This window comes from Scyliorhinus canicula, chromosome 2, assembly GCF_902713615.1.
Source record: "Scyliorhinus canicula chromosome 2, sScyCan1.1, whole genome shotgun sequence".
NCBI lineage: Eukaryota > Metazoa > Chordata > Chondrichthyes > Carcharhiniformes > Scyliorhinidae > Scyliorhinus > Scyliorhinus canicula.
The window spans coordinates 141,589,124-141,604,076 of NC_052147.1; the positions used below are offsets into that span (position 1 = coordinate 141,589,124).

The 14,953-nt window shown below is 43.2% G+C and overlaps 1 protein-coding gene and 1 non-coding gene across 2 annotated transcripts in view; both read right to left on the bottom strand.

Moving 5' to 3' along the window:
* Positions 1-937: 937 nt before the first annotated feature.
* LOC119958709 (partitioning defective 3 homolog B-like) overlaps positions 938-14,953 on the bottom strand; it is a 1,329,970-nt gene continuing 1,315,954 nt past the window's right edge. The window contains exon 23 of the mRNA XM_038787288.1: positions 938-3,869. Within this exon, the coding sequence (XP_038643216.1) occupies positions 3,473-3,869 (397 nt within the window). The 3' untranslated portion in view covers positions 938-3,472. The remainder of the gene's footprint in view (positions 3,870-14,953) is intronic.
* On the bottom strand, positions 10,471-10,543 carry trnar-acg. Its single transcript has one exon. It is a non-coding gene; the product is annotated as a tRNA-Arg (tRNA).

Below are 14,953 nucleotides of genomic sequence, written 5' to 3' on the forward strand. Positions count from 1 at the left end.
ATATATGGAAACAGAAAGCCAGTCAATACCTGGAGAATAAAGTATTAGGTTGACAATCTGGGCAGAACCCTTTGTCAGAAATTTCTGAACACTTTGATTAGAATACTACTGGTAATCATCCCAAAATAGTCAATCCTTCGAGGCAGAAGATAATTTAACCCATTGATGAAGTACACAACCTTTAATTTGTTCCTGAGCATCCATCATTCCCTACTTCAACTGCAGTGTTTCAGTTCTCTTCAGAGCTGTGCTGGACTTTCCAAAGCTGCAGAGCCTCGAAAATACCAGTGAGGGTGGCTCACGAAAAGGAGCAGCAAACAGCTGTACTGGGCTCCACTTATCTGGGAACCTAACCTAGATGACCGGGCTCTCTCTACCCATGATCTCGTCATTCGGTCGCCTCCCACCAGTTTCACCTCACCAAGTAGCTCAGTGGTCGAGCATATACTTTGTGTGTATGAATCCTTGGCATCTCCACATGAATTTTAACTGTGTTTGGTAATTGAAGTGGAGACCTATGTCAACAGTTAAGATTAAGACAACTGTAGGAAACAGTAAAGGGAAATCGGAAAGGGATGGGCAAATCGGATGAAGACTACTGTTCATGCTGTGGAAAATAAAAGGCAAAATAGGCCGAAAGACCCATTTTCATGTCATAATTTTATACAAATATAGACTAGGCTTGTATTCCCTTTAATATAGCAGGAATAATCTAACAAAAGTGTTCATGATGATTAAAGGATTTGGCAGCGTAGATGAAGATAAACCATTTACTCTGCTGGGGAGTCCAGAAATAAGGGGTATTGCCTTCAGATTTGTGCTAAGCCATTGTGCAGTGAGGCCAGGAAGCGCTTCTCCTCACAAAGGGTAGTGGGTGTCTCTCCCAAAAAGTTATTGAGGCTTGGGAGGGGAAGGGGGGGGGGGGGGGGGGGGGGGGAAGAGGGGCAAATGGAAACTTTGAAACAGAGATTGATAGATATTTACGAGCAAAGGATATTAAAGGAACTAAAGCTGATGAACAGAGTTCAGGTTTACAGATTAGCTATGACATAACTGAATGGCAGAACAGGCTTGAGATTCCAAATGGCTTCCTGTTCCTAGGTAGTAGCCATCTTCTTGATACGCATCTCCTGTTTAAGAGGAGAGCTTCCTCTATCCATAGATTGGATAATGTTCATGGCCATCGATGTTGGTGAAGCAGGCTTGAGAGGCTGAATGGCCTACTCTTGACATTATGCTGTTACCAGCTTTTGTACTTTAGTAAAATCCATTCAAAGCAGCCGCAACCTGATTATAGTCTTTTATCCCTCTGCATCTCTCTCTTGCTGCAGTTTTACTCATGGGTTCACTGTGGAAAATCACCTAATTGAGATTCTGGAGTTGTGTAACCACAAGCAATGGATTTCTGAGTTAATCAGGGCTGCCTAGCTCATCATAGAAAGATATCCAATCACTCACTGAAAGCTTCTCATGAGCGTAAATTGTTCCATCTGTGCACCATTCAAAGGCCTATTAAATTGTCAGGACAACCCATGCAATGTGCCAGTGGGAATAGATTCTCAAGTGGATTATTTGCCATTTACTGACAGCAATCAGCAGCAGCGGGGGCGGGGTGCAGAATGGGTAAAGCATTCCCCCATTTCCCTTTCTACCAATATTCGTGCTGCCGCCTTCTGGTAAAATTCAAGCGCCTGTCATCGGCTTGCCTCAGCGGTTAAACAGTGAGTGACAAGAGAACTACCGCGCATGGAGGCAGGATGAACTTCAGTCCTGCCTGTTCCATCTACGTCAAACGTGGCACTGGGATGAGCACGCGAGAGGGAGGCAAGGGTAGTTGGGTAGTTCATCAAGCATAGGAAGGCTGGCTGGCTGACTCCCATTTCCGCAACACATCACTTTGACCAAGGTCAGTTGACAGCATATACTAGCAGATGTGGGATCTTCCAAGTTTCATGTCTCAGTAAAACAACAAAACTTATTTGGGCTGTTAACCATTGATGGAAGAGTGCAGTTAGAGATCTTTTACCATCATATCTTAATGTTACCCTATTTGATACTAACTGAGATTACATGGAGATCTGGGAGTTCATTTTCTCTCTCTCATGAGTGCATAAGGCTTATTAGGACAGGGAAACACATTTTCTATTTAATCACTGATGAAAACCCATTTTTAATTAAATTTAATTACAAAAGCCCTCTTAAACTGACATTTATAGTCTTCCTATATATTTTAAGCCAGTTGTATGACATCATTAGGTGGTGCCAGGAGGCTGATAAGTCTCTAAAACACACTAAATGGCATGTCTAAGCGAATGGAGAGTAGGATTTGAGACTAATTTTTGATCTGGAATCACAAATTATATCTTGCTAATAACCAGATATTGGAAGAGTATTTGACATATTAAAAGGGAAATTATTGCCGGTCCATAGAGAGATAATTGAACAGCTGGGGCTGAATAGAATGAGGAATGATGTCATATGGAAGAGATACAAGAAGGATCTTTAAAATTCAGGTGGTGTTGCCAATAATGTAAATTGCTTTCTTGTGAGATTATAATATAATGGTGCATGCCATAATATGGGCGGATTGACAATAAGCATTTCTGAATTATTGCATTGCATAAGCTGTGCATTTGTCATGGTTTGTGCTGGTTAATACCTTAGGAAGCATCATTAAACAGGTAAGATAAGCGTCACAGCGCTAGAGTTTGTACCATGCTGGTTCTGGAAAGTTGGCTCTGAAACTCCTGTTGGTCATTTCAACCTAAATTTGGCAATTAGAGCTTCACTATCATGTGCATCCCTTCACAATGCAGTTCAAGGCTAGCCCACTTACAATGGTGGGCCATCACATGTGGAGTAAGCAGTCACGTGGAGAATACCTGGGATTTTGCGTTGGTGCGGATTGAATCAAGGATTCAGATAATGTCTCTCAGTTGGTTTATAGACCCATTTGAAACTTGCAGGTAAGTTCCCGTCCTGGAATATTTCCTTATTTATAAGGTGCGCTGGAATTAATTTTATCCACGGACTCAAATCCCTTGCAGCCTCACCACTCTGACTAGGTGATAAAATTTGCAACGGTGATTAGCAATCGCGTTATCTTTACAGTAGGCTTCTCAGGAAGGGGCCTGTGCTTCCTTGTTGGAGAAAGTGTTTCCTTAGTGTAAGGTAGATCTCAGTCAGCTTCCCTCTTGAAAGTTATTTGTAAACCTTATCATGGTAAAGGCATTTCAACGATTTATCTGCAAACTTGATTAGCAACACGTCACTATTCATTAAGGGAGGCAAAATGGTCATTCTCATCTGACTGATGGGAGAGACCATTCATTCATAAAACATAACACAATACAATTTAGTTGAATTCTGATGTAGAATAGAGCAATTAGAGATGCAGAGCAGCAGTGGAAGACCAGCTCTGTGGACGTATTCCCTTTGTGCTGTAACACAATGTCTTTGTATCGGCTTTTAGCTAGACAGCTGCTGTCATACCATTCTTTTGCCTCGGGTCTTGATGCTGGCCGTCTTGGTAGGCGTACCTGTATCGGTTTGGGCTGCTCTCCCTGTACACCATCTTCCCGTGGTCATGGTGACGAGACGTTTTAATAGTCTGCTTCGGCGATGGAGGCACATCGTGCCTGTGGGGCCCCTTGTACTGGCTTGGAAGATTGTAAGCAGCCTCCCGCAGCCTGGCACTGTTCAGGTAGTCAGGAATCCTCGGGTCCGGGCGGTTGTCAGATGCGTTTCGGGGATAATTCCCTCGATGCGAGTATCCTGCAGAAGGATGCTGGGCTCCCAGGTACCGGGGCAGGTCACGGTCATTATAGTTGCTCCGAAGATGATGTTCGTCCGGCTCTCCAGGAGGATGCCTAGAACAAAACAAAAAGCATTGGCATTACTTAAGGCTGCATATTGAAGAGCAGCACGATGGCGCAGTGGTTAGCACTACTGCCTCACGGTGCCGAGGTCTCAAGATCGATCCTGGCTCTGGGTCACTGTCCGTGTGGAGTTTGCATAGACCCCCCACCCCCCGCGTTTCTGTAGGTTTCACCCCCACAACCCAAAAGATGTACAGGGTAGGTGGATTGGCAACGTTAAATTGTCCCTTAATTGGAAAAAATGAACTAGGTGCTCTAAATTTATTTTTTAAAAGGCTGCATATGGTGACAGCACAAGTCCTGCTAGAATGCAGGTAATTTCATAGTGCCCCTGTCAATTATGCCTGGGGATTGTACTGCTATGAGTGATTAGGCTTTATTTTACACACACATATAGTTCAGTAACTATTCTGCCCTCATGGTGTCCTTTTTAAATGGGACTACATTTGTCTAAACAACGAATGCAAAATTATTTTGCAGCATACAGAAAAGAGGATGAGCTTTGTACACATTATATTCATCTGCAATTTCTGCAGGTCATAAATGCCCAACTTAATTTTTGTGTTCTTATCCAAGCCTTTGTTACCTCTAAACTTTACCAGAGTCATAGAAGTTACAGCACTCTCCTGGTTAGCTCCCCAGCTCACTCAGCTAAATCACTGGCTTTTAAAGCAGACCAAGCAGGCCAGCAGCACGGTTCGATTCCCGTACCAGCCTCCCCGGCCAGATGCCATAATGTGGCGACTAGGGGCTTTTCACAGTAACTTCATTGAAGCCAACTCGTGACAATAAGCGATTTTCATTTCATTTCATTTCATTTTGCAGATTCTAAACTTTTAGTCATCCAAAACTCTGCCTCATATCTTAATTTGCGCCAAGTACTGCTCACCTCCCACTCATGCACCTACTGACTTGTATTTTCTCCTGGTTTGGCAACATCTCGATTTTAAAATTCTCACCCTCATTCGCAAATGAAGGTGTTTATGAGGGATGTTTATGGGAAGTTTCTGGAGGAGGATAGGATGACCATGGAGGGGGTTAAGGTGAAATGGGAGGAAGAGCTCGGAAGGGGGAACGATGGAAGAGGGACTGTGGTGTGAGGTGCTGTGAAGGTTGAATGCCTAAACCTTGTGCGCAAGGTTGGGGCTGATACAATTGAAGGCCGTGTATAGAGCACATCTCTCAAAATCAAGACTGAGCCAGGTGTTTGAGGGGGTGGAGGATGTTTGTGAGTGATAAAGGAGGGGCCCCACAAACCATGTTCCTATGTTTTGGTCCTGCCTGAAGCTGGAGAGGTATTGGAGGGAGGTATTTAGCACTATCCCGGGGGTGTTGCGTATGGGTTTGGGACCTGGTCCCCAAGAAATCATTTTCAGGGTGTCGGACCGGTCCGGTTTGCAGGTGGGTGCGGGGGCAGATGTTTTAGCTTCCACCTTGCTGATCGCTCACAGATCATGCAGTGCAGAAGGAGGCCATTCGGCCCATCGAGTCTGCACCAGTCCTTGGAACTTTTTGTTCGTTTTCATTTTTGATTAACAAGTGATGTTTTAGGTTTTACATTGTTGTGGTTGTTTTGTTGTTGTTTTCCTTTTTTGGTATGGCCAAAATGATGAAAATATGGCGAATAAAAATATTTAAAAAAAAAAGTACAGGGCTAATTTGGGACTTCCCTCCCACCATACCAAAGCATCCTACCCTGCTTTCTGAGCTGCCTTTAAGCATTTGTTCAGTACATTACTGAAATAAAGAAGTATTAATATATGCGTTGAGCGATAGAAATTTATGTCTGGCATGGGTTGAAGTAAAAGGGAAGCACTATTCTTTGTACAGTAATATGATGGTGGCCAGCACCCCTGGTGCTGCTTGTAGTTAGTTGAGGATACACTATATTTTACAACAATGTTCAACAGGGCAAGTACTATAGGAAGAAAGTCTGACACTCAATGAAAGTGCACCCACAAGACATATATACATAGACACTCGTATACATAAATCTCAATATATAATGCCAAGACGATAGTGCAGCAAAAGGACAAGTGAGCCACTGATTGCAGCATTAAAAAAAGCATTTATCACATTCAGATAGAACTATAATTATATATATATATTATATAGATAGATAGGTAGATAGATAACATATATATGAAACTATATAGATTGATATGATATAGATAGATACAAATGTAGTTGATAAAATTGAAGGTTTCTGTGACTGTGGCAATCACTGGCTCACTTTTCTTCTCTCAGCATCATGTTACTGCATGATAATCTATTATTATAATGTCTCTGAAGAGTTTTGTTTTCTCAGTTCCTTCAGTTACATTTTCTGGAGCAGATGTGACCCTTTGCAGATTGAGTCCAAATACTGATCTATCATTTTGCCGTAGGATTTTTTTTTTACTTCTAATATCTAGGATTTTCATTGTATGATTACATTTCTTACCGAAGGGCCCTCTCTTCAGAGGGTTGAACTTTCCTCTCTTCCAATCGACACACGTCTGGTAAGCTGTTTTGTTTGGGGTCCAGCAGTGAAATGGTTCGCACTGTATGCACAGCTGGGGTCCCACCCACATGACTCAATGCACCTGCATGTTCCCTTTGTTATGTCCAGTAGAGTCATGTCACATTCATAGCTTTAAATATGCGCTCTGCATTTGCATAGAAGTTTCTGGAAATGTCTTCTATTTAAAATGGACACGGATGGACTGTTACGCAGGCCACCGAGGGTCAGAGGATTTTTGCAACTTAACACAGACTGCCTGAAGCTTCCAGGCAGTTCCTAATTGTTTCACCCTGGGTGGGAGATTCCCCCAGGAATGGACATATTAAGACAAATAATATCTGTGGAATTTACATTGTCTATCGTTTGGGGATTTACCCACAACACAAGTCCAGACTCCATGACTCACAGTTGGACAGAAACGTATTCACTTTAGTAAGTGTGAAGAAATCATCTATTTTAAAAAAAATAATTCAGAGTACGCAATTCATTTTTTCCAATAAGGAGCAATTTAGTGTGGCCAATCCACCTACCCGGCACATCTTTGAGTTGTGGGGGTGAAACCCACGCAAACACGGAGAGAATATGCAAATTCCACACGGAAGTGACCCAGAGCCGGAATCGAACCTGGGACCTCAGTGTTGTGAGGAAGCAGTGCTAACCACTGTGCCACCATGCTGCCCTGCCATCGTGCTGCCCTTCTATTATCTCAATTGTACAGCAGTGGCTTTCAGCTCAGCTATTCTGGGTAGATAATGCCAGCACTAAAATCAGCTGGTAATAACACATTTTTACCTGAAGACCCAGAAAGATCTGGACAGTCTGCAGAAGAAACATTGAAAGAAACCGCAGCTGCAGCAAAAAGCTATATCATCTTTGCCTTTAAGGACCTGCAAGCTACACATCTTTAAAAGTGCCTCCCAGCCTGATTCTAAAACTTGAAGCCCATCTGTAAAGACATTTGACCTCCTAGTACAAAACCCCAAAATGCCCAGCTTTGTGACCCTCTGAATATTCATCTCCTTCAGGGAATCAATCCAAATATGAGTTCAGCTATTTAAACCTAACTGTGTGGAAAAAGACTCCTTTCTTTAATGGGCCGGAGGCCTTTTACTACAAATCTAACATACAAACTATGAACTATTTTTTGGTTTACAACTATTTATCCATACCCTTCGTGTGTGTGGGAGTGATTGATTAAATGTCGACTTGGGTCGACGGTGTGAATAAATACCCCACTCTCTGTAAACTCATGAATGCTTGCTGCTGTTATACCTAAACTTAAACTCTCCAGGGGTTAAGAAGCATGCATATCTTCCTCTCCAAAACCACAAAACAAAAATCTTGTTTTGTTTTTTTTCTGGCACCTCTATATCATTTTTGGAAATACAGAACAATGCACAGCATTGTGTGGTTAAACCAGGATGCAATATAATTGTAACATAACTTCTTCCTTTTTCAATCTGATCTCTCTAGGAATGAATCACAGTGCTTTATTCATACTTTTTATGGACTTATTAACTTGTGCCATTACTTTTACTGATTTTAAAACTGTACCAATAGACTCTTCTACCTCATCTAGACAGTGAGACTCTTATTATCCAAGGAGTATGTGGTCTCGCACCACTGATCCAAGAGTTCAAATTGCTTTTGTAAATAGGGAATAGAACAGTTGTGGCCCCAGTACCAAACCTTGTGGAATTTATCATTTTTTTCTTTTGAGGGACTTGGTCATTGGTCCTTGCTCATTGGTCCTTATTCAGTGAGGAGCTGAGAAGCACAAACCAAACTGGTCCCAGGGTAAAGCCCTGGCAAGCAACCTGATCATAGCCAGGATGATTGTTGAAACACTTGGCATTTAGAAATTGAAGGTAGGATTCAAAGTTTAACTATCGTGGCGACAGCAGTGATTATTGGAGATATTGAAAGCTGGCCCTTTATTGTAAGAATGTTCAGAGAGTCACTCATTCTCAGCATTAAAGAAAGATTTGCATTTCTATTGGGCGTTTTACAACCCTACAACACCTCAAAGTACTTTACGGCCGATTTGATAACTTTTGAAGTTTAGTCACTGTTGTAATATAGGAAATTTAGCAGCCACTTTGCGCACAGCAAGGCCCCTCTAACAGCAATGTGATAATGACCCGGAGATCCATTCTTTTTAATGTTGCTTGAAAGATAAACATTGGCAAGGGCAATAGGAAATTGACTTGCTCTTCCTTGAAAGAACCGGGAGGTCTTTCACATCCACTCAAAATGGAATCTCGGTTTGACAATTCATCTGAAAGACCACATCTCCGGTGCAGTACTCCCTCAGTAATGTACGGAAGTGCCAGTCTAGAGTAATGAGCTTCAGTTGCTACAAGTACAAAATTAAAGGTCTGAATTTATATTGTGTTTGGTTTCACGTGTGCTTCACATGCAATGAATGACTCTGAACTGCAGCAATTCCTGCTGTGCAAAAAAATAAGAGGCAGTATTTTCTATCCAACACTCCCCTACACAGAACTACTAAATGAGTGTCTACTTCACCTCCTGAGCAGCATTTGAAGATGTAATGTTGCTGAGGACATGAAGACAATTGTTTTCTCTCCTTTAATATTCAGTGAAACTAGGAGGATGGTTGGACAAAATGTTGATTCAGACACTCCTTCTGAAGGGTTGTACTTACGATAAGACATTACTCCCTCCGTCTTGCACGAGAGCATGAACCTGGATTATTATGCCCAAACCCTGGCGTGGGGTCTGAACACCTCAAGGTTTATCTATCTGGGTTTCTGGGACATAACTGGAGACACAAGAGCAACTTGCATTTCTGTAGCACCTTTAACGTCCCAAGGTGATTTGGACAAACCTGGGCACTGTGAAACATGAAGTTCACACAGATGACAAGAAGCTTAGTTAAGAAAGGTCGATTTTAAGTGGTACCTTAGAGGAAGAGAGAGAGATTGAAAGATTTAAGGAAGGAATTACAGAGTTTAGGATCTGGGCAACAACCAATGGTGGGGAGATAGAAATCGGGAATGTGCAAGAAACCAGATTCGGAGGCGTGCACGGGGGTGGGGGGGGGGGGGGGGGGGGGGGGGGGGTGGGGGGGGGGGGGGGAGAGATGTCACGGAGGGATTTGGACACAAGGATGTGTATTTTAAGTTTGACTGTACAGAGTTAACAATGTCATGAATTGTATAAGTACAAAGCTGCTGTCATGGCGTCTGTGTGCGTAGGCAGAGAACTGATATTGTGCATTATAAGGTAGGAGCTTGGCAGCAGCCTTAGGCCTTTTCAAAGGATAAGCCATGATGAATTAGTAATATTCTTTCAATTTATTTGGCTGCAGTCAATAGCTGTGAAATCAGATAATGCTGCAATTTAATCCAATCATTGGCAATTTTTCACATAGCAACCTTGTAGACTAACCGTTCCCCAGTAACTGCTGCTCACCATCTCATATTTAAACACTCTCCATTCGCAAAATCACTGTCTGCAGCACTAACTTTGGGACACACACATGAACATATGACTTTTTATATTGTAATTGAATATATACTTTACAATTGTTATATTAGTCAATCTCCTGTGACAATGTACACAGGGAATCTTGATAAATAATAATAAAATTTAGTAGTGTCACAAATAGGCTTACATGAACTGCAATGAAGTTACTGTGAAAACCCCTTAGTAGCCACATTCCGGTGCCTGTTCAGGTACACTGAGGGAGAATTCAGAATGTCCAATTCACCTAACAAGCATGTCTTTCGGGACTTGTGGGAGGAAAGCTGAGCACCCGGAGGAAACCCATGGAGACACGGAGAGAACGTGCAGACTCTGCACAGACATTGACCCAAACGGGAATCAAACCTGGGACGCTGGTGCTGTGAAGTAGCAGTGCTAACCACTGTCCTACCGTGCCATGCAGTGAAGCGAAGTTACACGCTAGGGAGGAACACTTGAACGGAGTGCTCGGGCACAAATCAGGCCCCCGCTCTAAACTCATGTCCTTATTTTTGTTTTTTTCCTTATAAATTCCTATGTTCACATTTATGGAATAAGCATTTTTCATGGACTTTGCAAACTGATGTCGACAGTTTACCACGAACCAGCCAGGAATCGAACCTGGAATCTCTTGATCCGTAGTCAGGCGCGTTACCCATTGCGCCACTGGCCCACAGGGTTATGTTCACATTTATAATGGGAACTGGCTATGTAAACATTTTTGCATGGTGGGAATATCGCTTTTTGCATATGCATGTTACACAGAGTCAGCTGGCCATTTAAATGATCAGTTGCCTCCACTGAAGTTGGATTTCAGTAGGCCAGGAAAGTGAAACCAGATTGTGCAGATTAGACCTGATTAGAGCTGGTCTGAACCGTGTGGAATTATTTGGATCGCCAGGTTAGCCCCCCCACCCCCACCCTCCCGAACATCTTTGAGGGAGGTAAGGTGCCCTTTGGAAGTGTTAAAAGTAGACATGAACATTCATAAAAAGTGCATAAATTCATTGACTGTCATCAGACCTGTAAAAATCAATTGTCAAGAGTACCTGTCAAGATGATCTGTCAGGAGGACCTGTCAAATGGAGCTGTCAAGACCTTTCAAAGTCCCGTCCTTTAAATTTTTGGAAAAAAAGTCTGGAGTGTTTTAATCAAGATTGCTTATTACTTCAGTCTGTGGACACAAGAATGTGGGTTTCCATTATTGGAGTAGGGCTGTATGACTTATTTCAGTCATCCATCACCACAGTAGGGTGCTTGCTATTCATAGTTTGACTGCTCAAAGTGGTTATAGACTCTTTGAAGAGCAACTATAAATTCCAATGCTTTATGTGATAAGGGACTTTTGCATTTGAATGAAATGTTTGATATCATCAAGTTTTATGCCGTTGAAGGAATGTAAATGTAGTAAATGGGTTTTTATCAATTTTCAATATAGTGAAGTCGCAGGAGACACTTAGAACTTTATTTGATCTCATCTGTTTGGCTCCTGAGGTCTGCCCATGGTGGATACTGGGAGAGATAACATGGAGAGTGTAAGGGCATGGAGGGTGGGATGGCATGGGTTGGAATGAGTTGACATAGAGGCTATAAAAAGCCCAGGAGGGGCAAGGGTTAGCAAAGATGGAGCATGGAAAGCATATGGAGAAGTGAGGGAATGTGAGAGATGAAGGGGGCAGCCCTTCTGGCCAACACACTCCCACACCTGGAAGCTTCCTCACTTGTTCCCAGGTTGCCCTTCCTGACTTTTACTTAGCTTGCCCACCCAGAAAATCCGACATCCAGGTAGCTATTTTTAAAGGTTGTGTTAGCAGTGCTGTGAATTCTCCTGACTCTGTGTGCGCAACCAGTGGACCGAAAGTCCGGGACTATGTATGGAATGTCTGCTCCTGATAATATGTGCGTGTGATTTTACATCTAAATAACAGATTGGAAAGGCGATAAACATCAGGAAAGATTGAACAGGATGGGACTCTTCTCCTGAAATAAGAAGGACGAAGGATGAGAGAGCTTTAATATTGTGAAAGAGTTGAACAATAAAGCACAGGAACGGGCCTTCGGCCCCGCAAGCCTGTACCAGTCATGGTACCAAGCTTGGCCAAAACCCTCAGCCCTTCCTAGTGCCGTATCCCACAACACCCATCCTATCCATGTGTTTGTTGAGATGTCTTTTGAACGGCCTTAATGTATCTGCTTCCACAACTTCCCTAGGCAGTGCATTCCAGGCACTCACCACCACTGTGTAAAAAAACCGGCCTCGAACATCTCCCCTAAACTTTGCCCGACGGACCTTAAATCTATGCCCCATGGTGACTGACCCCTCCACTCTGGAAAAAACTGCCTGCCCATCCACTCCATCCATGCCCCTCATAATCTTGTAGACTTCTATCAGATTGCCCCTCAGCCTCTGCCGTTCTAATGAAAACAGTCCGACTCCATATTCAGCCTCCAGACCGGACAACATCCTGGTAAACCTCCTTGGCACCCTCTCCCAAAGCCTAATTTTTCTGATAGTGTGGCAACCAGAATTGAGTGCAATACTCCAAGTGCGGCTGTACCAAGGTTCTATTCAACTGTAGCATGACTTGCCATTTTCATACTCACTGCCCCGTCCAATGAAGGCAAGCATTCCATATGCTTTCTGGACTACCTTGTCCACTTGTGTGACCACTTTCAAAGATCTGTGGAACTGTATGCCCAGATCGCTCTGACTTTCTATATTCCTAAGAGTTTTGCCATTTATGGTATATTTCCCCTCTTATGTTAGACCTACTAAAATCATTACCTCACATTTTGTCTGGATTAAACTCCATTTTCCATTTCTCTGTCCAAGTCTCCAACCTATCTGTGTCCTGCTGTATCCTCTGACAATAATCAACACTATTTGCCACTCCACTAACCTTGGTGTCATCCATGAACTTACTAATCAGACCAGCTACATTTTATGTAATAAGTCCACGGAGGCAGAAGTTCCTTCATCAGAATCCCTTTTATTAACAAAACCAACAGCAGTACAACCATGTGCATTCAGCTTGCTATCTCTATTGGGAATGCAGAGGATCAGACACTTCCTGTTATACACAGAAGAGGTTCCCTGATTGGCCCACTAATCAGGGAACTCGTATTCCAATTGGCCAATCTCAAAACCCTCTAAGTCATTTCATTTTCCTTCAAATCATTAAAAAAATTTTTTTTAGAGTACCCAATTCTTTTTTTCCAATTAAGGGGCAATTTAGCGTGGCCAATCCACCTAACCTGCACACCTTTGGATTACGGGGTTGAAACTCATGCAAACACAGGGAGTACATGCAAACTCCACACGGACAGTGCCCCAGGGCCAGGATTCTAACCTGGGACCTCGGCGCCGTGAGGCAGCAGTGATAACCACTGGGCCACCTTGCTGCCCCTTTCAAATCATTTATATACACTACAAACACAGAGCCCCCATCACCGATCCCTGTGGAACACCACTAATCACAACCTTCCATTCAGAAATACACCCTTTTACTGTTACCCTCTGCCTTCTGGGACCGAGCCTGTTCTGTATCCATCTTGCCACCTCACCTCTGATCCCGTGTGACTTCAACTTTTGTACCAGTCTGCCATGAAGCACCTTGTCAAAGGCTTTACTGAAGTCCACGTAAACAGCATCCACCGCCCTCTCCTCGTTAATCATCTTAGTCACCTCATAGGGCAGCACGGTGGCACAGTGGTTAGCATTGCTGCCTACGGCGCTGAGGACCGAGGTTCGAATACCGACCCTGGGTCACTGTCTGTGTGAAGTTTGCACATTCTCCCCATGTCTGCGTGGGTTTCGCCCCCACAACCCAAAAGATGTGCAGGATAGGTCATGCCATTTGGCCATGCTAAATTGCCCCTTAATTGGAAAAGAAAATAATTGGGTACTCTAAATTTGTAAAAAAAATCTTTGCCACCTCATTCAAAAATTCGATCAAGTTAGTGAGGCATGACCTCCCCTTTCACAAAACCATGCTGTCTATCGCTAATGAGTCCATTTGTTTCCAAATAGGTATAAATCCTGTCCCTGAGAATTCTCCAATAATTTACCTACTACCGATGTGAGGCTCACTGGCCTATAGTTTCCAGGATTATCCCTGCTACCTTTTTTAAACAGCTGTACCATATCAGCTGTTCTCCAGTCCTCTGGGATCTTACCTGCAGTCAATGAGGATATAAAGATGTCAGTCCAGGGCCCCAGCAATTTCCTCTGTTGTGTCCCTCAGTATTCTGGGGTAAATCCCATCAGGTCCAGGAGACCTATCTACCTTAATGTCTTTTAAAACACTCAATACCTCTTCTTTTTTGATGTCAACATGACCCAAACTATCCACACACCCGAACCAAGATTCCTCTTCCACAAAGTCCTTTTCTTTGGTGAATGCTGATGCAAAATATTCATTCAGTACCTTGTCCATTTCCTCGTGCTCAACACATAGATTTCCCCCACTGTCCTTAAGTGTCCTTAAATCCTTTCCCTGGCCATCCTCTTTTTTTTTTACATATGAATTAAAAGCATTGGGATTCACCTTAATCCTACTTGTCAAGGGCTATTCATGACCCCTCATAATTTCCCGCTTCAGTACCTTCCTACTTTCTTTAGGTTGGTGGAATTGCGGATAGCGATGAGGACTGCCAGAGGATACAGCAGGATTGAGATCATTTGGAGACTTGGGCAGCAAGATGGCAGATGGAGTTCAATCCGGACAAATGTGAGGTAATGCATTTTGGAAGGTCTAATACAGGTAGGGAATATACAGTGAATAGAAGAATCCTCATGTGTATTGACAGTCGGAGAGATCTTGGTGTACTGGTCCACAGGCCGCTGAAAGGGGCAACACAGGTGGAGAAGGTAGTCAAGAAGGCATACGGCATGCTTGCCTTCATTGGCCGGGGCATTGAGCATAAAAATTGGCAAGTCATGTTGCAGCTGTATAGAACCTTAGTTAGGCCACATTTGAAGTATAGTGTTCAATTCTGGTCGCCACACTACCAGAAGGATGTGGAGGCTTTAGAGAGGGTGCAGAAGAGATTTACCAGGATGTTGCCTGATATTTTTCATAAA